We start from the raw sequence: 23,720 nt of genomic DNA, 5'->3' as shown, positions 1-23,720 counted from the left end.
ACAGATTGAACACTTCACAATAAAGTATTCTGCTCCCCCCTGGGAAATATTAGCTAAGGGTCAGCAAGACAACAACTATTTACAAACAGTTTTTTTCACATTCTACTAATGGCTCTATGTGTCCAGCTCTGCAGCGGCTGTTGGAAAATACACTGCCCCTCTCACTACAACGTGACGTTCAGTGTGATAAAATCAAAAGGACCCCCACCCTTCCCCCTGCAACTTTCTCTTCGTCTCTTTCTCTTTCTTTCCGTTGCTCTCTAACAATCTCTCTCATTCACATACATGCTCTGTGTCTGTCTCTCACGCTGCGACTGACTGGGTATTGGCATGTGCTGGGTCGCTTGGCAGAGAGGCAGATGGAGCCGTCCTACTCTCTAGCACCTGCCTGGCCCACATTACCCGACTCATCTCTGGGCTCAGCAAATCATGGTCAGGATCAAGCACAGCTGTGTAAAACAACAGGCTTTATGGCATATCACCATTGCCAAACACTAAACACTACTTCTGCTGAAGCTGAAGGATAGCCTGCCACAGCTCAGTGAGAGCAAAAGGGGTTGCCAATTGTGACGGTTATAAAATAATTTTGTGGACTAATAGATGAGCATCTCATCAGCAATTTTTTAAAATGACATATACTCATATTAAATAGATATATATTAGAGTTGTATCAGTCTAAATCAGCAAAATAGCCAAAATTTCCCATAATTCTGAACTGCTCCTTTAAGTAACTCATTATGCACATGCTTTAGATCAAGGCTCCCAAACAAATGGCCCAGGGCCAGGTCAGGCTCACAAGACAATTTCACAAGACCCCCGACGTGTAGAATTTATTGTATTGTATTGTTTATTTTTTAACGACATATGTTTTTATTTTTCACGTTTTTATTTTTCCCCAGGCTCCAGAAATATATAAAACATTCAAAAATACACTCACATATACACTTGAGCGATGACCAAAAGTACTAATTTACTGTGGCAAACCTAACACCTTACTTCAAAATGTCTTTTTCAGAGCTGAAGAAAAAATCTGACCAGCAACAGCACAAACAGTTTCAAGTGAAAGTGCAGCTTAATGTGACTGCTTTGGTCTAGTAGTTGCCTTTTTGCTTTTTCCCCATTGTCAATCTCAACTGGCATTTACTGTTAAAAAAAAATTCCCACTGAGTATTTAAGTGCCGTAAGTATGGGTAATTTGAGTTGAAAACCTTTGCTCTACATGTTTTAAACCACGTCTGTCATGTCTGGGCTGCCCATTATTTGATTGCATTGACTTGATCAACTTGATTGAATTTTGACTACAGAAAATTCAATCTAATTGTGTGCGGGCACATCACCTTTACAAGTGACATTTTAATATCAAACTACCGGTTTAGATTAGACAGACTGTAAGTCAGCGCAAAAACCCGGTGAGGAAATAAAACCAGATGACAGGTCAAGAGAAGGTATGTTAAAGGGCTGATATAAGAATATACATGATTTCGCTTTCTGTTAGTCTCACACCTGCAGCAAGAAAGAGCCACCGTCACAGTCTGCACCAGCAGCCTCTCACATCCTGCTGAGCGAACCTCAGCCAGAGGGGGAAGAAATGCTGCCCTCTGTCAGCAGTGCTCATCTCTCCCGACACAGGAGCAGAGTCACACATGGACTGCGCACGCATGCACGCACACTACAGAGGAAACCATAAGCATGAAAGGGACATGCACGTGTCTTGACTCGGAAGTCCTCTCCGTGTCTTCCTCTTCTGTCACAGACAGTGCAAAACAGAGAAAACACAATGGTCAGACTGTGCTCCAGGTTGTGTCGGAGGCTCAGCTGTGTCAAGACCTTACTGTAGATGACTTGTTCTGTTGTGTGGGGAGGGGGAGGAGGAAGGGGGGGGGGGGCGTTCCCAGCTTCCATTGCATACATATGGAAAAGGATGGAAATGATGGCTCGGAGTGGGTTTATGAATAAGAAAGGTCACAAAAGGGCTGCAACTGTGACATAGATGGACAGCCCACTCAGCACTTTTCCCTGCTGCACTTGTGGAAAGAAAATGAGCACTTGAACATTTCAGTGAAGCGATAGCTTTACACAGGCATTTTCATTGAGGCACCTTACTAGGCTATGTATTCACTGTCATATAAAATCGGCACTCTGACCACTGCACCGCCCATAGCGTGAGCCACCAGCACACGGTTGGACTGCAGTGTGGGGCTTGCAGCTATAACCGGTAGGCAGTCTCCACTCTCTTGGGAATGGGTGGAAATTACAGGGTCCCCCCCATCTGACAGCAGCTCATAACAAACTTAAGCTGTAATCATAGGATTCTGACAGTGATATCAAAAGATATTATTATGATCACTTGCAGGGGTGAATCGCAGGGTGTCGCATGCAGCAAACAGCAACTTTAGATTGAAGTTTTTTTTGCAGCTTGCATGATGTTCTGTTCACATGGGGGACTTTGGGTTCGTTTTGTGAAAGTCTTCATCATTTGAGCTCTACTCCTGTAAGTAAGCAAAACACTCAAAACCGGTTCCCATGGCAACGTGGAGAACCTAACCTGGAACATTTGGAAAAGAGTACAGTGTGACCTGTAAACACACACGGACACACACATTCGCAAGCACAATGACAAAGTCTTGCTTCCACATCGAGATGCTGTAAATGCCACTACACTGTCTCCTTCAGCATTTGCTGCTTCAAAGAGAGATGACAATAGGTGGAACATCAAAAAACATTCCTGCAGTTACATGGGAGAAACTGTATACAAAAAAAGTCCATGCGTATCATTTCTTAATTGACACCATATCTGAATGATCCTCAAAACAGGGGAAGGTTTAGAAACTTCTGAATGGGGGCCAAATGGGGACACAGTTTTAAAAAAGGAGAGGCCACATTTGTAAAAATCTGTTAAGACTCACTTAATGTCCTGATGCTTGGCAATAATAAATGGTACAGTATTGATAGATATTTTGTCTATTCCGTGTATTAAGTGACTGCTAAATAAATATTAAATATTCAAATATGAAATTATACTAATAAATAGCTGCTTCAACAGATTATAAGACACAAGCATAAAAAAGCCCCCCCCACCACCACTCATACTTAGGAGCAAGGCACCTAAGTATGAGTGGTCATTTTATGTATTTTTGTTGGTGTTTTTTTTAGCGTTGTTTCATTGACTTTTCCAACAAGAAAAGTTAATAGTCGCTTCATACAGAGCTTCAGACCAGGGTGTCCTGAAGCTGCACCTGGTAGGCCTATCAAATAATCCATCCATGGCACTAATGAGCCAACTACCTCGGACTCTGCTGGTCAGGGCACCAAGAGGGCCAATCAGATCGGAATCGGGGGGGGGCTTGTGCCACCCATGGCCACTCCTCTGGCCGTGCTCCTGCCTTTTTTAAAAAGCAAGGTAAGGAACTGAGAAATGTCCAAAGGAAAAAGGTCTGAAGAGATTAAGAAGACTGGCTCAAGCTTCAGGCCAACAGCATTCCCTGCTTGAGGCTCTAAGCCAATGTCACAGAGCCTCTTCAGTCTCGATCCCTCGCATTCGACCCACTCGATTAGGATTGGTTGTGTGCAAGCATAACGGCCCCCGGCTCTCTCCATGTCGTGCTGTGATTGGCTCGATGGGAGTTTCCGCCGTATTCATTTCACCTGTTCAAGACCCATCAGAGCTCTAAAGTTGCACAAGGGTGGTAGGGTTATATGGTGTTGATATGGGACAAGGACGGGGGTCTGCCTGCGTGAGCAATGCCACCTGCTGTGCGCCTCAGCTGCCCACCCTTCCATGGAGACCACACCCTTGGGTGCCCATTGGGAGCACTGGCACACTGAGGGGTGAGAAACACTAAACTTTACATCCGGCACGTAGCTTTCAGCTGGGATTCACCACAGCTTGTCCCTCTCTCCAGTGTCATCCTCAGGCTGTCTGTGAACATATCTACATGTGCATAAACCCCACGCCCACATGCTGCGCACACACGCATAAGAGACGCAGACTGAGTAACAGAGGAACATAGAAATGGAAGGAGAGACAAAACAGCTGTTACATCTTCAAATTACTTCACCAAAAAAAGAAGTTGGGTACAAACAGAACTACTCATAATCGTGATTTATAATTCATTAAATATTCATATGCAGCACATTTAAGATTCCAGCAATTCATCAAACCCTGCTTAGCAAAAAAGCGCCCTCAAACATCTGCTCAAAAAAATGTTTGCCGTTCCTTTAAAGGACTGAGATGGTGGTGGTCACACATATGTACAAATAGCAAAGTGTTGCCTAATGCACACCTGGTGGACAGGTGTGCTCAAGAGTGAAATAATGCAGAGGAAAAGTTGAACTCCCACGCATTGTTAGCATTGCATTTCTAATTAACACAGTGCTAACAGTATTTATAATGACCAAAATGTATTTCTAATAAATTCAGTGCTGACAGAGCGTGGGAAAACAGCTTTTTCTTATATTTGCGACAAACACACACCGACCTCAGCAGGCCAATAAAAAATATATCATCAGTCCTCATCAAAACAGAAGAAAAACGGCCTCGGTGGCTCAGTTCAAGGGGACGATATAGCTCTCATCTTTAATCAATGAGGGTTTATTTTACATTCTACCGTGGGCTGTCTCTCCGTTGCTCTCAATAATGAGAACTTGTGATCGGTAGTGTATAAAGTTGTGGTCACAAATAAAAAACACAGGTAGAGGAGGCGCCCCCTTCATCTCCTGTTGGATGAATGGTGTCAGCCCAAACTGCTATCTGTCACTGACCAAACACATCAGCAATCGCTGCTCCAATTCTGTCACTTCCCTTAAGGTGAAACCATCTCCAAGTAGCGAGCGCGCCTGTTTTACTTCTCTTATCTCCGGTATATTTTGGAGACTTGCTATTAACAGAAGAATGTAAGTCATCCAGTTAGAGCATTGCTGCTCATCCCGACCACACCTTCCACACCTCCTCAGTGCTGCTCCTACGAGTCGTCCAGCTGATTACTTAACTCCTGGTTGTAATGAGTGCACTGCTACACTAACATATCTGTCATGCAACAGGTTGGAGTGGAATGTGAATGACAGCTTGCTGGGAAGTGAATCTCTACAGTTGCTGCTTTGATATACACACAAGTGTCTGTTAAAAACGGTGTTTCCAGCTCTCGGTGAGCTTAAACAGCGATCCCACAGGTCTGATAGACACACAGTGAATCTACAATTCTCTCATATCTAATCTCCCTGCTCCCTTAAGCTATGTACTCTGTTGCACTGGCAAGTCTGTTATCACTTCAGGAGAAAAATACACTACTCCACTTTCGTGAAAAAGTTAATAATTGCTGTACAAATTTAGCAGCTTTGGAGAATTGAAATGTAGGTGCTTTAACACACTCAAAATAAAAGCATTTAGTTAATACATTTCTGGGGAGTGCTAATGAAGAGCTACCTCATTTGCCATTATTTTCCACACCTCATGAGCATGATTTTATATCATGCGGGCTTGACCAAAGTTAAACTGATCAAAAACATGGCGTGTCCTCTCTTTTTCACCTCTCACAAGACACAGACCAACCATAAGTTAAAAAGACACTGACAACGCTCTTTAAGACAGAAAATGAACTTAGACGAGAGACACTTTGGGCATCTGCTCCACAGATCCCTCTGCGTGATACCTCCTTTCAGACAGGTGAAAGGAGATGTGAGGAGTCAGGAGGAGGGTGCAGCGGAAGCGGCTTTCAGAGGGGAGCAGTGCAGTGACTCCTGCTATCACTCCGGACAGAACCAGAGCCTGAATTGGAGAACTTCCCCCTTCACCCAGGATCAACTGGGGAGTATTAATGGATTCGGAGTGGATCAACTGATGGCTATCATATTTCGCTGTTTTGACTCAGTGTGCACTGACAACCCAACACACACATCTGCATGTGCAGCACTGTGGTGCAATGCAGATGTTTACATCCATGTCTTGGTTTGTATCCTTTTGTAAGAAAGAGGTCTTGTAATCAATTTAGCTTTATCAAACAACATTAGCTGCAAACTGCAAACAGTTCCACTTGTGTTTATTGTGATACAGCCTAATGGAGTGTAATACAAGAGTTAGCACAAGTTCATCACTTACTATTTACTCAGGCTACTATTTCATCACGTTTTCACTCCAGGTTAAGTCAAAGGTGTAGAGAGACAATTAGGAGGAGAGAAGTCTACTTTTGTTACTCTCAACTGCTAAACAAGCAAGTAAACAAATCTGTATACTATGCAGGAAGGAAGCTTTAATTGCATCTATCCCACAACAACAACAACAACACTACTGTCTTCACATGCTTAATACTGATAACTGAATATTGATCATGTTCATAGCAAGAGCCTCAGGCTAGCTGCTTTCTCCACATCCTCACCACATATTTCATAGTCAAGCAACACTGCATATCACTTCTATAGCACCTGTATCACTGTCTTTCTTTTTGAGTTGCATGAGAAGACACTCACCCACATGATTTGCTTAACAAGGAAACTTAATTAAGGAGGGGAAACACATTTCTGATTCCTAGTATCAAAATAAGCCACCATTAAAAAATACATGAGCAAAAATGCAAGAATGATGAAACAACTGTTATTTTCTCCTCAAACTAATTGTCATTCTTCCAATCAAATTTAGACAATATAAATTAAATAATGAATGGCAGTAAGTAATAATAAACAAATAATTATTTTTCATAATCATTGAACATAAATATATTTATTTTCTCTGTTTCATGAGTTCTGTTGTACTGAGAATTTCATCATCAAAGGATTAAACAATTTTTATTTTAAACCTACAAGAATATATCAAACTTTTGTGATTATAACAATCAACAGACATACACCAGAAGTATGATTCTGTGTTTTTACTCACTAATATGAAAATATTCAATTAATTTTGAATATTAGTTGTCATAGCTCTGAAATTTGTATAAACTAACCTGCATTATAAGAGCACCATTAAAGTGATCAAATCAATCCATTTTAAAACAAATAACCCTATTAATTCTAAAAACTCAGTTTGAAATATGACTAATAGGGTGCAACTAATTATTCTGTATTTTCCACGACAAGAAGCTTCAAAAGCATTTACAAATAAAATCAAAAATCTACTTTACTTCTTTTAAAATAGCTCCAAGTAAAATTACATGCAAGCTGGCATCTCTGAACCAGTATGAAATATCAAAATATAAAATATATGTAAGTAAAATAACATTTAAGTCATAAATAGGACAGCCAAACCAAGACAACACACACCTTTTCTTTTCTGGGTTATTCAGAATTGCTTTAACAAGGCCCAGTGTTTTAGAGAAGAAGGCTCATTAGCAAACAAAATGTTATCACAACAAATCAGGATCAGTCATTGTTTCTTGTCATTAAAAATAGGCATAATTTAATTGTTAATCCCACTGTGCCTATGAGCATGCTGAGAACATAACACAGCAAAAATACACAAATATACAAACACAGCAAACAGCGGCTGAAACTACAGCAGCCTCACAAAGCCAAGAAAAGCCAGTAGGCCTGAAGGTGAGACTGAGCTCACACACAACTTCTTAAATCACAAAACAAAAGCTGAGCATTGGTTCACTGCCCCTGCCCTGTTTAACCATGACTTCACTATAGTAACCACATATATTTAAAATCAAATGCATAAGAATAGCTATAATTATTTATATCATCATTTAAATACAAAATGTAGAAATAACATAAATAAAGCAAATATAATTTGAGTATTCTAGCTTTTTAATATTATTAAATATAAAGTGTATTTCTCAACATGTCTGTGGCTGCAGGAGAATTAATTTTTAAAAAATCCTTAAAAGAGAAACTTGCATTGCGTTGCTATACCTTTGAATTATGACAATACATTACACACTGCAGGACGAAAATACTTATCTCAAGCTTTAGAGATAAAAACAATGTAAATATTTCTGCAATAACAGACCAGAGCTCACAGCGGAGACTGAAAAACTCTCGAGATGTTTAAACGTGAAATTAAATTATCACTGTAGAAAAGCATGATCACTTTAAAACGATTTGAGGAAATAATATGAAGTTACACCTCCATGTGTGATTTCGCCCAGATTCACACTAACTCTGTGCTTCAAAATGAACACCTGTACGTGCCTTACGCTGTACTCACGTCGACCTCGCTAATATGGCGAGGATTTCGCTTTACAGGCCTGTTCAGGACACGCATACAGGTCCAGCAGCTCCACACATGCCGATTGGACACATGCGGGCACATGTATGGACATCTGTTCCATCTGATTCCGCCTATGGCCCTGCAGTGTGCAAGGCCATCATGGCAGCCATTATGAGGCTCTCCCAACATTGCCATGGCCTACGTGCACATTAACTGTGGGGAGTGGCGCAGGCTTTTCTACACCATTTTGCGTTTTGCAGCATACAAAACGCTCTCAATCGAGCCACAAAACGAGGGAACGGCATAGCAGCCCGATCACTGCACATTTGAAACATACATATTTTTCCTCCACAGTGCAGCACAGCTATAAAACCGAGAGCTGTAATACAGGAAAGTCTAGCCTGCACTGGAGGGGGAGGACTATGCTGGAAACGCATGAAGTATGGGTCACGTGTTCCTCCGCAAGGGGCCTGAATATTTACCTTTTTGTCACGCAATGTAGTCTTTCCCTACAGCCAGGGGCATTGTTGAGAAACGTGGCGCTTCTATACGTGTTAAGACAGTATAGGTTCCGCAATCTACCACAAACGAGTGACTATAGTACGCATTACGCACAAGAAAATGCTGCTTGTTTAAATTATTTTTCCCCCAAGCAAATTGGATTTCTTGTGTTTGCAAACTGAGTGGACAAGCTGATACAAAAGCACAAAACGAGACAGCACCGTTGTAGGTTGCGGAGTTGACGGTTGGCCTATACATTAGCCCACGAACCAACTCCCGCTCTCCTCACACACACAATCAGTGTCTCAGACATATATATTTACACACACACACACACACACACACACACATGCATTCAGTAAGCAGGGGAGAGGCTCAGCTGATTGGTATGCATCTCGTCGTGCATTGCAGTGTTACAGTCAATAATGAAACTTTAACGCCTACATATAGGAAAACAGCCTCGTGAAGAAACAATGAATTCACATGAAGCACTAAATGGAAAAGTTTGTTGACAGCACATACGTGAGATTCATTTGAGATCAAATTGTTACATGCGTGCACTGTGTGTCTCGTGCGTGTGTGTCCATGTTTTACAGTGAGATAGGCCTTGCTGCAGATCACGCGATATGGCAGCAGCCACCGTGTGTTCTGCGGATGTTGGGACTAAACTGTTTCTTTGTTGCCCTCTTTCTTTTGTTTCATCACCATGCAATTACACTTCCATCGCCAGGAAATGAAACAACAAACAGACTGGTGGCAGAAATAACACACAGAAGCCGAGAAAATCAGGGGAAAAGCTGCTTGCTATATTTCACGGCGGAAGCCTACAGGTCACACAGTCTGCCGTGGGGCACAGTATAGGCGTATGATTCAATGTCAGAGAGTGTGTGTGTGTGTGTGTGCGTGTGCTTTGCGTGTGTGTGTCAGATTGTAGGCCTACCTTAGTTTTTTGGGAACAGAGTAGTCTACCTCTATCACCTTTCCGTGTAACTCAACTTTACCTGTAAGGACGAAAATTGATAGTGTAACATTAGGCGTGTGTCATGAAAGTAACAATGCAAGCTGGTAGGCCTACACAGCAACACTTTGAATCACTTCACCAAGTAGGTGCGTCCCCATTCAAACAGCCAACCCCCCCTCCCCCCCCTCCCCTTAAAAAAGTACTCTACACGGGCGCGTTGTACGCAAGGCGGTGGATAAAGTGTATACGTTTAGATTCAAACAAGCACAATGTGTCATTTTGTGGGTCACAATAGAGGAAATCGGCGCCAAAATGAAGCATGATAAGCTTATATAGTGTGGGGGGAAATGGGCAGCCATGCTTTCCACTCCCACAACCCTCTCAGTGCAATGAGGGGTATTTTTTTCTGCTCTCAGTAAAGAATGCAACATCAAAGAAGAGATGGTTTGAAAGGGGGGAATGACTTGTACTCTTTCTATTGTAGGTAGGTGTTTTCTTAATTCTCCGTGTTGACCCAAGCCGAAGGGAGAGAGAGAGAGGAGGGGGGGGCGAATTTTGAAGCGCTCCTCGGCGAAGCTTGAACACGGGTTTTCGTTACTATTATGAGTGGCCTGGCGCAGCACGGAATTAGCGTCTCACCTCGTCCCCCACTCAGCTACCTGTTTATTAGCTCTTTCCTCCGGACCCCCGTGACCCACCTCCAAGACACCTCGTAAAAACATACCCAGACACCAGAGGAACATGGATTTGGCAAGTTTTCCGCGCTCGCTTCGCCGTGCTCTCTTTAATAAAATCAAGATAAAAAATAAGTGAAAAATAATTATGCCTACCCGAACCATCAGACCATCCCATACATTCCAGCGGGTGATTGCAAACTATAGCTCCGCACTATCGGAATCTCCAAAATATAGGTTATTGTGCGCGTTAATTGCGTTACGACGGCTCCTGTTTTCTTTAGGCAAACGGGCACCAAAGCCCTGAGTGTGTCCTGCGATCGATAATTTATCCAATTTTTGTTGGAGCGTGCATGACTGAGCGTTCATCTAAACTCTGATGGCACACACGGATGTGATCGCAAAAACACTGTCCCGAGCAAAGGAAAATAACACAAGCAATGATAAATATTTCACATTTCGGACACCCTGAGCTATTGTGTGTGTCTGTGTTGGTTTTTTTTTTTTTTTGTTTGTTTTTTTGTTTTTTGTTTTTTTTAAATAATCCGATCTCGCAGTTCGACTCGCTGTGAATTTTTCCTGTCACCAGCAGCATCACTTATCAAATCCACACTTACCAGAAAGAGTCTCTATAGCCTTTATGGCCGAGTTCTGATCGGGGAAGTCCACAAAAGCATAGCCGGATTTCAGTAGGACCTGATCGGCCACTGGCAGCTTCCTCTCCCCAAAGAGCTGTTTCAAGTCCTCGACAGTGACCGAAGGACTTAAATTCCCAACATATAGTTTGTTCATGATCTGAAAGGAAAAATCTCGAAGGGTATCAGATCTTAAGAGTGAGAGTGGCGATATTCAGAGAAGTAGAAAAATAAAAAATAAAAATAAAATAAAAAATAAAATAGAAAAATCTGCTGGGATTTTTTTTTTAAAAACGCGACAATTACCCCCCAGGAAATTACTAAGCTATAGGCGACCCCCCAGCACCAACTCTGGCCCTGGTCAAACTCTTTTAACAAGGACTGGGGAAAAAAAGTGTCGTTACGACGCTACTCTGGAGCCAACAAGCACCGCCTCTAAATAAAATCTCCCTTAAAATCACAAGAAAAAAAATATTTGGAGGTGCATGTGGGATCACTCCTGCTTTCCCAGCGTAGAAAGTGCATTAGGGTATGAAAGTGGCATGATGATCACTGGGTACATTCAGCAAAGGGATGGGCTTAAAGGAGGCAGAAGGGTTATTTCATCAAATCATAATAAGGGCCGTGCCTTGGGTCCCTCCAGGCTGGGGGAGTGAAAAAGGGCTACTGTGTGGAAAATCAAGTCGCTGTCACTGTACTAGTCGACCCAAACAGTGTCACTGATCCTCACAGTTCGCCTTTTATTTACTTATGGCCAATACAGAAATATGGATTTATGGAGCGGCGTATGCAGGGGGTCCAAACCTCGCCGTGGACGTCTGTTGGAGATATTATCCTGTAATAAAAACACCAGATATAATATTTATTCATGATGTTGCAGTGTTTGGCAACAATTATAAAACGGTATAAAAAATATAAGTATAAAAATGAATGAATAAATAAATAAATAATGAAGGGTTCCAAACAGTACGTAAAGTGAAACCTAAAAGCAGCTCTTCTTGTAAATGTCGTCCTGGTGCAGAAATAACCTACTCTACATTTTGGTGGTGGCCCCCTATACAAGCCTGACCAGGGGCCACCGTCAAAGGGCACAGACCTGCAGCATGTAACCTATGTCCTATGCACTTTACACAATATTATTAAACACGGCGACCCTCTCAGTTTGCATCTGAGGATCGTGCTAATAGATCCAACAGCAAAATGTAAAACTGAGCAAACATTTATTTTTAGAGGCTGATAAGGAGAAGTGAGGGGATTCCTGGCCCTGTGCAGGGAGGAGGCGCCCTCTATGCAGTGTCACTCAGCCAGTCTGAGCTCATACTCCAGGCTACATACATGGTATAGCATTCCCCCCCCCCTTCCTTTTTCTTGATGTAGGTGTGTGCATGTGGGTGTGTTTGGGAGGGAAACTGAGGAAGTACGTAAAGCGGATTTCAAAACAAAAGCTGAAATATATGAGGGAATTGCTGCGGCTGCATGGCGAGGGAGGGGGGTGGGGGTGGGGGGGCAGGCTGCAGTGCTCCTGCATGGATGTGTAGTCTTGTACCTACACTAGTTACCAAGGGGAGGAGCCTTTGCCTGCAGCACTTGAGTGTTTCTACATGTGACTGGCCTGTGCCTTGGAACATTACTGCCACCCCACTGTAGTGCAGAGAGTGCCAGCAGCAGGAGTGACCATTCCTCTCCTTGTTTACGTCAGTGTGTGAACAGAGGAATGTCCAAGCTGTGGTCTATTTACAAAACAGCTCTTTAGTTACTTTCCTGATGACATGCTAACACAGTTGTTGTAGGCTTTTCTGCCGCTGCCAGCTGAAACTCATTCAGACCTGAGGTCAAACAGATTACCCATTCATTTTAAAACTCATTTACTACAGTAAATCATTACTACATTCATTTTAAACTAAAAATTGAACAATATCCCATTACTGCTTTTAGCTTTCACCTTTCTTTACCTGTGCATTTCCATTTGAATAGCAATTTATTTTTTTTTCTTTTGCTAGTAGATTAACACAAAGTAGAAAAATTTCACTGCACACTTGGGATTTGTTTACATCCTTTGCTGTTACATGCTGTCCCCATTTAGGTCAGTATGCTGTCAAATCATGCAGCCACCCAAAAATGATTTCCACTCAGAAAGGAAAATGAACGGGACTGGGTGGGATGTGACATTTGCGGGAACGCAGAGAGAACTGCTGACCAGAACAAACAACACACACACACACACACACACACACACACACACACACACATACATACATGTAGACTTGTGGTAAAAGAGGGAAATAAATAGGCTTACGGAGTTTCCAAGGTGGGGACAGCTGTTAAAAACTGTTAAACGGGGGGGGGGGGGGGCTACAGGGGGATCAGGTAAAAGAACCATTCAAACAACAGTATTAACACAAACTAGGATTAAAAGGGAATTAAAATGACAGTTTACACAGTTTGTTGTTATACTGTTCTATCCCCTGTGGGATAAAACACAACAGTCGTTTACACATTATTATTGACATCTAGACTCTCAAAGCTTCATTATTCTGTTATGTTGTTCAATAAAACAAATGGTAAATTAACCATTTATTCAAGTATATATTATATTTCTTTTACTGCTTGTAGAAAATCTGAGTGAAATCTTGAACTGAATTTACTTCATAACATTTTCTTTTTCTCAAACAAAACAAGGTGAAAAGCTTATTAAATGCAATAAACAAAGAATAGTTGGAAACTACACATTGCTGCATTGACATCTTTCAGGAAACAGATACCTTTCAATGCTAATACTATGACACTTTTATTTAAACGGTTCATCAAAACAAAAAACACATTACACTTGAAGATCTGAGATTTTTTTTTCTTGCACTACTAGCTAAAATTGAGAAACTACAATAAACTAAGACCCCAAGAAGTCATACATTTGGTCATGTACTGTACTGTACTTTATGACATGGATGCTTGAACAGGTTTGGACTCCTCTGTGCCCAGTAGGGGTAGATATTGGACTTCAGTTCCTCACAGCCAGGCGCTGCTCGGCAGGTCTTGCTTCACCACATGGTGAGGGAACAGTGAAACAGTAAACACTGTACTTGTTCAGCTGCATGTACTCGTGGATAAGTCATATGTTTGTTAAAGGAATATAAAGAGTTACAACAAATCATCATCAACATGTATACATGTTCACTTTAAATTTGAGCCTGATAAGCAGTGGCATTTAAGTCGTAGATTTATAGGTTGTAGTAAAGGGAATATAAGCTGGACAAACTGCCATTTTGTTTCACATCATTATTATTTGAATTGCTGAAAAAACATCAGAAATGTGGGCAGTGATTCAGAGGTCTGGAACAAGGCTAAAGGAATATGCATCTCTAATATTCTCTCTATGGGTTGTTAGATAAGCTGACACTTTACTAAAGCACTTGGCCAAATCCATTCTAAGACTGCCTCACCATTTTTCTCACATCAGTTGGATAACCATGTTAAAATGCTAGTCTGTTTCAATTAACGGGCTATTTCTGGTCAATTTTTCATAGAGACACTTTATACTGTTATGCAAGGTGATATAATTTGTGTTGACATTTCAAGAAAACTCATCTTGCCCGATGGATGGATGTAACAACACCTGTGTTTTGACCCAAGATGAAGTATTTGACATTATCAAATTGTCACTCTAGATGTATTTTGTAAGAGCTTCACCAGTAGCTTGGCTCCACTTTGTCTGTTTTTATAGTTTCTAAGAGGAAGGCATTTGAGACTTGATATGTGAGCTCATGTTCTGCCCATTATCATTATTCATTTGTTGATTTGACAGTTTAATAGTGGCTGTCCAGAAAAACTCAGTTAAATAGCACAAAAAATGTGGCATCCACATGCATCGCAGTTCCTATTGTTAGGGCTGAGAGAAGTAAAATTCTGCAGAGATTAGCACAATGTGGTGAGACGACAGCCTTGATGCATCCCTGCCTTTATTAGAACAGCCTTGCGACAGAAAATGTTTTTGAGACAATGTGCAGTCAGGAAGGACACAAGTCAAAGTGGAAAAAATGCATCTCTCTTTTAATCTGTTCAAAGATGAATTTTCACGCAATTTGTATCCAAAAAAATCTAAATATTAATATAACATTTATGACAGGGGTTGCCTATACATTCAAAATAAAAAAACACGTGTTGAGTCAGTTTAAATGTACTGGTCATGTTGGCGAACAGAAGTGAAAAGATCACCTGAAGAAAGGACATCTATTGTGAAATCAATCTCATCACTCAAACATTTCCTGTCTGTGCTTCGGAGGAGAGGGGATTTTGCTTGACCATGATGTTCAATAGCGACCTATTAAACAAAACAGAGTCATGAGACAAACCCCAACACACTGCAACCTGTTGAATCATAATTAATCAAACAGCTGATAATTTATGGGAAAGACTCACGGGGAGAGTAAGACCGTGATCTGGAACGAGACCTATAAGCCCCTCTGTAATATGGTGATGGAGATCGTCTTCTGAAACAATTCAAAATGAACATTTTTGTCAACTTCAGAGGGTATTTATATTTCTATAATAGCACCAGCTAAGAATCAGTGTCTCAATGATAATCTTTACTTGAAGGATTGAGATCGTTACCTGTATGATCTGTAGTAGTCCCTGTCATCATAGCGATCATAGCCGCCTCTGTCGTACCCGCGATCATACCCACGGTCGTAGTCACGTGAATAACGCCGAGGACCGCTGGGACCACCTCCACCGCTGCACAGACAAAGAAAATATTTAGTTGTATGTCTTATTTTACTTCTCCATTTCCAACTGAAAAAACACGATACTGTACATGTAGCAAACTATTAAGCTATGTATGTGAGGTTGGCATATGGTAAAGCCAACATTCAGGAAGCCTCTACAACGTACTTCCTACGTTTGCATTTATGTGGGAAAATAAATACAATTCAATCAGTGTCTAGAAAGTTTTTTTTTTTTTCAATATTATGAAAACAGAATAATAAGATTCTTTTTTTACCAATGACTATTTTTACCAGAAAACAACAACAAGCCTTAAATTCAACCAAGTAAAAATTTTGTACAAATAGACATTCAACAAACTAACAATACATCTGTAAGTTGCAAGGGCTCTGGTTTGTGTTTATTTTGTAACTCTGATAACGGTTAATCAGTTAAAATGTTCTTTTCTGAAACATAAAATTCTTGAGGAAATTAACTTCGGCAATTAAACGCCTACCCATATCTTTTTCAGCTAATTAATACCCCTAATTAAACTGAACTGAAGTGACCACTGACGGATAGCCCAAGAGCACTCAACTGCCCAATATTGTTCTGTTTTTTTCTGATTTGTGAAAATAATGCCGGTGACTTTAGTCCATTTGTGTGACACTGAACTGGATGATTTTGATGTTTGTGTCCATAACTTTTCCAAAACTTCAGTATTTGTTTAAAACTTGCTTTACAATTAAATTACAAAAATATTTGCCTCTAAGAGGAAACAGTATTTTGGCCACTTGCAAAACTTACTTAATAAAATTAAAAACGCACTGATCTTTCTCTTTGATGGATTAGATCTTAAATAGATCTTGGGTTAAAAAAAAAAAAAAAAAAAGCACACCACATTAGAAACACCACATGAAATGTGGTAACATGAATGAACACTCAATATGGTCCAGATGGCTTACTACGTGGGTCGGCCCATGTAGATTCCGGGGGTTGGGGTGTGAGGTCTTTTTGTGATGGAGAAGTCTACCCTGATCCTACGACCATCCAGCTCCATGCCATTGGCTCGTTCCTTTGCCTGGCAGCCAACAAACATATAAATTAGCACAAAATATTTCTGCAACATTTTCTGGCTGAGGCTTTTGCTAACTCATATTCTTACCTCTTTAGCATCACCTGTGTTCTCAAAGTAAACGAAGGCAAAGCCCCTGGAGCGCCTCGACTGCTGGTCATACACAATGCAGACGTCCGCCAGGGGGCCGTATTTAGAGAAGACTTCCCTCAGATCCCTCTCTGTGGTGTACAAGCTCAGGCCAAACACTCCCAGGCAGCAGTTTGGGTCTGGATTCGCCTGTAATTTTTAAAGACATTAAGGTCTGGATATGAGTATTATTTGATGCAATCATCAATTAAAAGAGACCATCAGTACTCAAACTAATCAAGTTGCTGTTTTAAATATTAGACAGATATAAAATGCTACAAGTACATTGCTTTGTTTGCGAACAAAAATTCACCTTTCATACAAGAGCACAGGCAATGTGGATACATTTTAAAAATAAGAGCCATTGAGCACTTACACGGTTGCCGATGTGCCTACGGCGATTGGACATGGGTGAGCGGCTGTGGCTCCTGCGCCGTCGCTCTCCGCTGTAAGACCTACTACGAGATCGGCGATGATAGGACCTTGAGCGGGAACGAGATCTGCTGTAGTGTCTGCGTGAACCACGGTGGGAATGGGACCTGCACAGACAGAAACGATACCTCAACATAAACACTGGCTATATGGCTATTCCCATCCAACTCTTCTATGGCTGCTTTAAAAGACAGACTAGCATCTTCATATCCTGTCTGACAACTGATAGGGAAGACTCACCCAGATTTTGACCTGGACCGGGACCGAGATTTGGAGTGGGAGTGGCGGGAGCCATCTTTTGAGTGGGCTGGCGAGTGAGCCGGGGAGCGGCTTGCCGACTTCCCTGAGCCACGTGGACTCATGCTCCTGGATGCAGAGCGAGACTCCTGAACGGACCACACACACCAACACGCATCTTTTCAGCTCCAATGAGAGGACAAATCTGCCTCATTTGCCTAAATATTTCTATGTAGTTAAGAATTACTATTATCCTGTGAAGAGTACAGAAAAGGAAAAAAAGAATTTTGGATTGTGAACTAGGAATGCAGGTTAATGCTATTTTGTGTAGCCATGGATAATATGACATCAGTACGATTACATTAATCAGTATAATTAAATTGTCAACATGATGAAAAAACAGAAATTTGTCACTTGTGTAAAATCTGTAATGATTTTAATGAATGTGTTGAATTCAAGAAAAAGAACATGCACGCATTTGACAAACAGACCAGAGAATTACTTAGCGCAGTGACCTTATCCAGATTACTTCCTTAACTTCATTTCTGTAACTTCATTACTTCACATTATTCTTCTTTCTTCAATTGTCTTACTTCTTCTTACTTCCCCCATCTCACACACTGCCCATACTTCTTCCCTCCTCATGTTTTAGCATGCATTCAACAATTCAGCTTCACACATCTGAGCTTCATATTATTGAAAATAAAGAGGACATGAGACTTCTTCTGCATTTTCTTCGTCCGACCTTAACCTTTATGAAAAAGAAAAGGATGAAGAATATATGACTACAATTAAAACCGCACCCTCATTCAACTTTTAATGTGTTATTACGATCTTATGACATGCATGGGAACGTTTCAGACCACATAATACAAATCTTTAGTGTTAGTTTTATAAATATTTCACTTTCAGTGGTTCTACATTCACTGTTATGTCCTATCAGCCACTTTCACTTAAAAGTATATAAAGCACTGTAGGTACAAAAATCAGCACAGGAAGGTGTGATTATCTTGAAAATGAAAACTGCTGCCTAAACTGAAAGGTAAGCATGTGAACACATGTTCATCTGATTTTTCCATTCTCGTTGCGTCTTGCCACTTTGACAGGCCGTCTGCACATCAGGAGAAGAGAACAAACAATACTGTCCTATACACAAGTTGGGACAGAATAATATGAACTATATTTACACAATTACCTTTCATTCTTGCACGTCAGTCTCTTTTGCTTTAAACATAGTGTGATTCTTCTTGAAATGTACATGCCCAAATGAATCATGTTGACCTAATCTCTTCCAAGTGGCCTTTAAGGCATCATAATGTATTTCAAACCACTGAATGTGAATCCCTGCTCAACAATGCCTTCATAATTTTCAAATAAATCTAGGCTTAAATTAGCCCAAACGACCTCAAGATGTGGCTGCCACTCATTTGTATTGACTCGCATCATTGGTGCTGATAAAACAGCTTGGAAACCTCAGGGGCAAATCTTTATTACATAAGCTGAAGTTCTTGTGAGGTTTCCCTATCAGTCAATACAACCACATGAAACCAGTTCTAGATGATCATGTTCTAGAGGCTGATGTGAAAAAATATTAGGTTGCTATGACCTGCATGTCCACAGTCAATGTGGGCAACAGTGTCTATAGGGAAATAACAAATGTGAAACAGAACAAGCTGGTTCAAAAAGGTTTTGAGTCAATTACATCCTTAAATACATACAGGAAAATGAAGGCCAAATATGTTCTTATAAACTGATCTCCTCACAGACTTAGTCTAAACCAAATGTCATTTTCCCTTTTAAATATATTTGAGCCTGTGAGCAAAATTCAAAGACATGTTTTCAGAGACGTCATAAAACTCTTTCATAGTGCAGTGCATGCTAGATGGGACTTGCACAGAGCAGTATATGGGGTATTCTTCTGTAGGATGTAGACACCCTCTGTTTGACTACCTGCTAGTGGCAGTATGATATCACTATGTTGCCAAGATATAATGCAAATGCTTAATGAGGGAGTTAATGCAAATGAATAAGAGGAGATCTTGAGGCCGTTTGTTTTGTTTTCTTTCGTTTTTTCTTTCTTGTTAAGATTATAGTCGCATTATTGTAAATAAGATAAACCATTATGACACACTATGATTACTGTTAGCAAACAGAAATTCACATCACTCCAACTATGTACTATTTCCAGATACAGTTTACTACCACTTCATTACCCCATTAGTTTCTGCAGACAGCTAACCTGTTCTCAATATTTTTAAGAAGTCTAACTGATGTTAAACATTATGTAACAACGTAGCTGTAATTGCCCTTTCAAAAAAAATAGAATTAACGCTTAATTGTCCTTCTGATTATCCACCAGTTTCTTTTTAATAACTGGTTAGGCTGCCTGACCAGTAACGCCTGAAGCTAACATTAACGTTTTAGCCTCTGTGCTGGATTTCTCGTACACTCAGACAGGCCCTGAGATCTAGCTAACACAGGCTACAGTTAGCCAACTAGCTACAGACTATTGGCAAACGCTACTGTTTCCTTTATATGTGCTAACGATAATGTTAGATCGTCAAAATTATGATAATGTAAATAACTGATTAGGACTGTAGGGTTGAGCTAGCTAGCTAACGTTAGCTAACCAGTATTAGCCAACATAACATTTCAGCTCCGTGCAGTCGAGTCACTTTTAAGTTAGCTGTTACAGACAAAGCCTTAACAAAGCTCATACGTACCCGACCTTTGTCGTTATCGCTCATTTTAAATGACGGTGAATATATTAAAGTGGCAGCTAACAACGATCTACAGTACGTGTGTGTGTGTATGTGTGTGTGTGTATAAAGCAGCAGCGACTGTAAACAGTAGCTCCTCCCTCAGGTTTTGCCTGGATTTGGATCATGAGAGAGATGCCATGCTACAGGAACCTGACCATAATAAGCATCAGCATTCTTCCAGTATGTACTCTTATAGTTTCCTTAACGAGCCTCATTAAGAAAACCACACTTGCCCTTAAATTAACTCTCAGTGAGTAAAAGAGGAGACAACATAACAGAGCTGTAAGGAAAATGAGTTTTAAGATTCATGTCGATATTTTAAATCTGTTAAACAAAATGTTGCAGACTATGGTTTGGAGGTCGTTTTGAGATTGCAGTGTACCTTGTGAGATTTACAATCAAGCAAAAAGTTTAATAATACCTACTGCATATTTGTTTCATGTATGTCAAGTCCCCACCACTCACCAAATTGTCCTCTAAATTAAATATGTGGCTTTTAAGCCTTCAAAAAACAATAATTAGTCAAAGCCACTCATCATGGCATATGATAAAAGAAAAGAATACATTTATCTATCTATTTTTTGCAACAATTTAGTTTTCAAACTTAGCACATTCATAATAATTATTGTTAATTATGATAATTCATTATTATAACAGTTTGATCATTTTATGGCCTCTGAGCCAATAAGAGAATATTTCAGAACAGAAGTATTTTTTCCACATTGTCAACTAATGGATTCAATTAACACCATACTGCTAACTATCTGCTCCTGCTATCTGTTATTTGCTGTGTGTCTTTGCCTTGCATTCCTTTTCCACCACAATTTTATCAAGGCAGGGTGAAGAGCAGAAAATGACTGCTATCTTGCGGTCAAAAAGAAAGTATGGGGGCAGGGGTTGAGGGGTACTTTCTATGCTTTGTCAGATTTAAAACTCCTGAAACTTGAATGGTTTGGTACAGTAGAAGATATATTTCCCCACTTTTTGTTTTAATAAAACTTCAATCATTCTACATGTGTGAATGCACATAAAGGGAGCTGCTATTTTCAGATGGGTCCGAACGGAAAAAGATCACATCAGCAAGACATAGTAAAGTAGTATGTAAAACAGACCATAACTCTTACTGTTGCATTTTCTTTATTGAAAGTAAGCAGAAGCTGAGGAGGAGGCAGAAAATGGAAAAATGGAGCAACATCATTCAGAGAGTGGATGCAGTGATTTAATTGGCAGCAGCAGCCATGCAAGAACTGGTGTTTCAGTCTGCAGCAGCTTTCAGTTCTCACTGGTTCCTTTAGTTCATTTTATGATAATTTTATGGCGCTTTAGTGGATTGTATTCAGACTAGAATTTGGGATAATAATTAGTGATATTAATAAAGAAGAATAAAATCACTAAAAATTGATAGTTTCCCATATAATCTGCTGAAGATCAGCACTTATAATGAACCATCTGACATGACCTGAGAGCAGATTTAACAGATATGGCAGAATAACAGAAAGCACTGCTCTGGATCCAGTTACTCATTGGCACCTATAGAGGGAGTGCAGAGAGAGAGAAAAAAAAAAAAATTTAATGAAAGAAATAATTTTCAACAAATGCCAATATATGTGTAAGTTCACCTACCACAGTTATAAAGGACATTTATTTTATGAAGATCTAGAGCACTGGGTCCATCTCGCTGGCCAATGGGAATGTAAGGATCTGGTCTTGGGATTATTGTTGGTCCACCATCTTCAGAAAAAGCGTATCTGGATCAAAGATGCATAAAGTATATGGTGGTAACGCCCCAGGAAAACATGAAAAACCTGTAATTATTTTGCCTCTAAGAGCAGCTCACCTTCCATAATGCATGATAGAGCTGTAGTCATATGGGCTGTTGAGATTGTTTGTCACTTGTTTCCTGAAGTTATGGATGTGGTCTGTCAAAATGCAAGAAAACAAAGCACATTAGATCTATTCTGGTCAGGTTAAAAAATAGGCTTTCTGATTGCAGTAACATAATGTTGTGAGGGGATCATTCATCCTCACCTGGCATGATGTTTTTCCATACAATTGTCACATAGTGGTCTCGGTCTGAGCGGGACTGCTCATGTACAAAACCAAGAGCGTGCATGAACTCGTGGGCGGCCACTCCTGACCACATGCACCCAGGAGTCTGAAGTGACAAGGTCTGGCTTCCCCCAGTCTGCCCCAGAAATGACCAGCAGCTTGGGGTACAGAACAAAAATTACATGTGACAGTACAGTGCAAAACCAACACACACACAAAAAGCAGCGTGTCGCAGTCACACTCACCCATATCTTGGCTGAATGTCAAGGAAGCTGCCTTCGTGAGTGCGTGGAACAAATTTAATGCATGTTCCAGAGGAAATGTCTTGCATCCCAGTTTCTATGGTGATTCTGTCCATGTCGTCTATCATAAAAAAATAAAAAAAACAATTTGCAGAAAGATTCAAACTGCAAATGCCTTTCTGACACCTCTTTGAATATGAAGATTCATACCATATAGTGGAGAGAGGATGTATGGTACATAAACAAATCCATCAACTGATTTAGGCCACAGACAGGCATTGCCAGGGCAGGTTATCGCACTCCGTATGTATGAGCTGGCAATGTCTCCCTCTCTGAATGTCAGTCCTCTAGGGGCTCGCAATCCTTAGGAGGAAAACCACTGTATTAAGTCCATGATAGATACTAAAAAAATTAAATCAATAGATTTTTTTATAATCTACAGCTTACTCACTGCTGTTGACCTCCAGGATTTGATCCATTACATTCATTTCCTCACGGTCTGTGATTTCATCTGAACGCAAAAACATTAAAGGTTTTAAGAGTCTATTTTCCATAGTAAGAATTATCCTAAAAATGTAGATATTATTCACATACATGGTGTAAAAGTAGATTATATAGAGCCCACCTGAGTATTTCCTTTTCAACCTCACTTTTCCCTCATGTACTCCTGTAGAATTCTGTAATACAAAGGAGGAGGGTGTTAATATAGTTTGGTTTGAAAGCACAACAAAACTAAAAAAGGGGGTCTGATCCGGAATATTTTCTCTTGGTACTGACCTTAACAGGTAGAGTGTACGCCTGGGTCAGCAAGCCAAGGAGGACACCCAGGAGGATCATGGTAGAATGCATTGTTGTGTTTCAGATTGGTGTACGAGTTTCAGTCTGCGGTCGTCCGATGCAAGAGCTCAATGAACTCCTCACCACCACTGAATCTATATACCCACTTCTCCTCCTGTGCTCTGTACTGATTGGGCACATGTTCTGTGATGAAGCATGATTAAGACCCCTCATCATCCAGTCTATGTAATTTACTCAAGTCCACTGCTGAGCCGTAACAGGTGGTCCTGATGCTGACCTTCGCTTGTGCCCTGTACTTATCGCGTGTTAAGATTCAGCACTTTCAGAAATGAGACGCTCAAAGGTGTTTTGCTGCTGGATGTGCAACAACTCAGCAGATGCTAG

At 40.6% G+C, this 23,720-nt stretch overlaps 3 protein-coding genes across 12 annotated transcripts in view; all 3 read right to left on the bottom strand.

The window, feature by feature from the left end:
* Positions 1-11,476, bottom strand: part of igf2bp2a (insulin-like growth factor 2 mRNA binding protein 2a) — a 46,550-nt gene extending 35,074 nt beyond the window's left edge. The window contains exons 1-2 of one of the 4 annotated variants that reach the window (XR_007813611.1): positions 10,897-11,476; positions 9,585-9,645 (exon numbers count right to left, since the gene is read on the bottom strand). Coding sequence is in view for 3 of the 4 variants with exons in the window: in XM_051071851.1 (XP_050927808.1) it covers positions 9,585-9,645; positions 10,897-11,071 (236 nt within the window). In the remaining variant the exon portion in view is untranslated. Of the gene's footprint in view, positions 1-9,584; positions 9,646-10,435; positions 10,863-10,896 lie in introns of those variants that run through there. The other 3 variants (XM_051071851.1, XM_018702361.2, XM_018702362.2) reach the window with 3 other exon arrangements.
* A 3,460-nt stretch (positions 11,477-14,936) lies between these two features.
* Positions 14,937-20,355, bottom strand: tra2b (transformer 2 beta homolog). Of its 7 annotated transcripts, none has more exons than XM_051071824.1 (9): positions 20,209-20,355; positions 17,977-18,236; positions 17,489-17,739; positions 17,193-17,355; positions 16,778-16,966; positions 16,578-16,693; positions 15,523-15,645; positions 15,331-15,401; positions 14,937-15,232 (listed from the first exon to the last, which is right to left on the bottom strand). In XM_051071824.1, the coding sequence occupies exons 3-9, from the start codon at positions 17,608-17,610 to the stop codon at positions 15,222-15,224; spliced, it is 795 nt and encodes a 264-aa protein (XP_050927781.1). In that variant the 5' UTR covers positions 17,611-17,739; positions 17,977-18,236; positions 20,209-20,355; the 3' UTR covers positions 14,937-15,221. The 7 variants fall into 7 exon arrangements, with proteins under 7 accessions (XP_050927781.1, XP_018557990.1, XP_050927782.1 ...); XM_018702474.2 differs by having other exon boundaries at positions 17,489-17,634; XM_051071825.1 differs by having other exon boundaries at positions 18,001-18,236.
* Positions 20,356-21,383: 1,028 nt separating this feature from the next.
* On the bottom strand, positions 21,384-23,455 carry hce2l1 (high choriolytic enzyme 2-like 1). Its single transcript, XM_018702372.2, has 9 exons — positions 23,316-23,455; positions 23,164-23,215; positions 22,990-23,049; positions 22,749-22,901; positions 22,542-22,659; positions 22,276-22,454; positions 22,085-22,166; positions 21,871-21,995; positions 21,384-21,777 (listed from the first exon to the last, which is right to left on the bottom strand). Exons 1-9 carry the CDS (start codon positions 23,385-23,387, stop codon positions 21,764-21,766), a joined length of 855 nt encoding a protein of 284 aa, XP_018557888.1. The 5' UTR covers positions 23,388-23,455; the 3' UTR covers positions 21,384-21,763.
* Between the last annotated feature and the right edge of the window lie 265 nt (positions 23,456-23,720).

The sequence above is a fragment of the Lates calcarifer genome, linkage group LG1 (genome assembly GCF_001640805.2).
Source record: "Lates calcarifer isolate ASB-BC8 linkage group LG1, TLL_Latcal_v3, whole genome shotgun sequence".
In the NCBI taxonomy this organism is placed as follows: domain Eukaryota; kingdom Metazoa; phylum Chordata; class Actinopteri; family Centropomidae; genus Lates; species Lates calcarifer.
Note: the sequence above shows the minus strand (reverse complement) of the source record. Positions and strands in the feature narration are given on the sequence as shown.

Coding starts and splice junctions, on each gene's coding strand:
- tra2b (XM_018702472.2), bottom strand. CDS start 20,232: ATGAGCGATAACGACAAAGGTCGG. Junction 17,635..20,208: donor GCGATAACGACAAAGGTCGG/GTACGTATGAGC, acceptor TGGTCCGTTCAG/GAGTCTCGCTCTGCATCCAG. Junction 17,356..17,488: donor CGGTCCAGGTCAAAATCTGG/GTGAGTCTTCCC, acceptor CTGTCTGTGCAG/GTCCCATTCCCACCGTGGTT.
- hce2l1 (XM_018702372.2), bottom strand. CDS start 23,387: ATGCATTCTACCATGATCCTCCTGGGTGTCCTCCTTGGCTTGCTGACC. Junction 22,660..22,748: donor CATCCTCTCTCCACTATATG/GTATGAATCTTC, acceptor TTTTTATGATAG/ACGACATGGACAGAATCACC. Junction 22,167..22,275: donor ATGGAAAAACATCATGCCAG/GTGAGGATGAAT, acceptor GCATTTTGACAG/ACCACATCCATAACTTCAGG.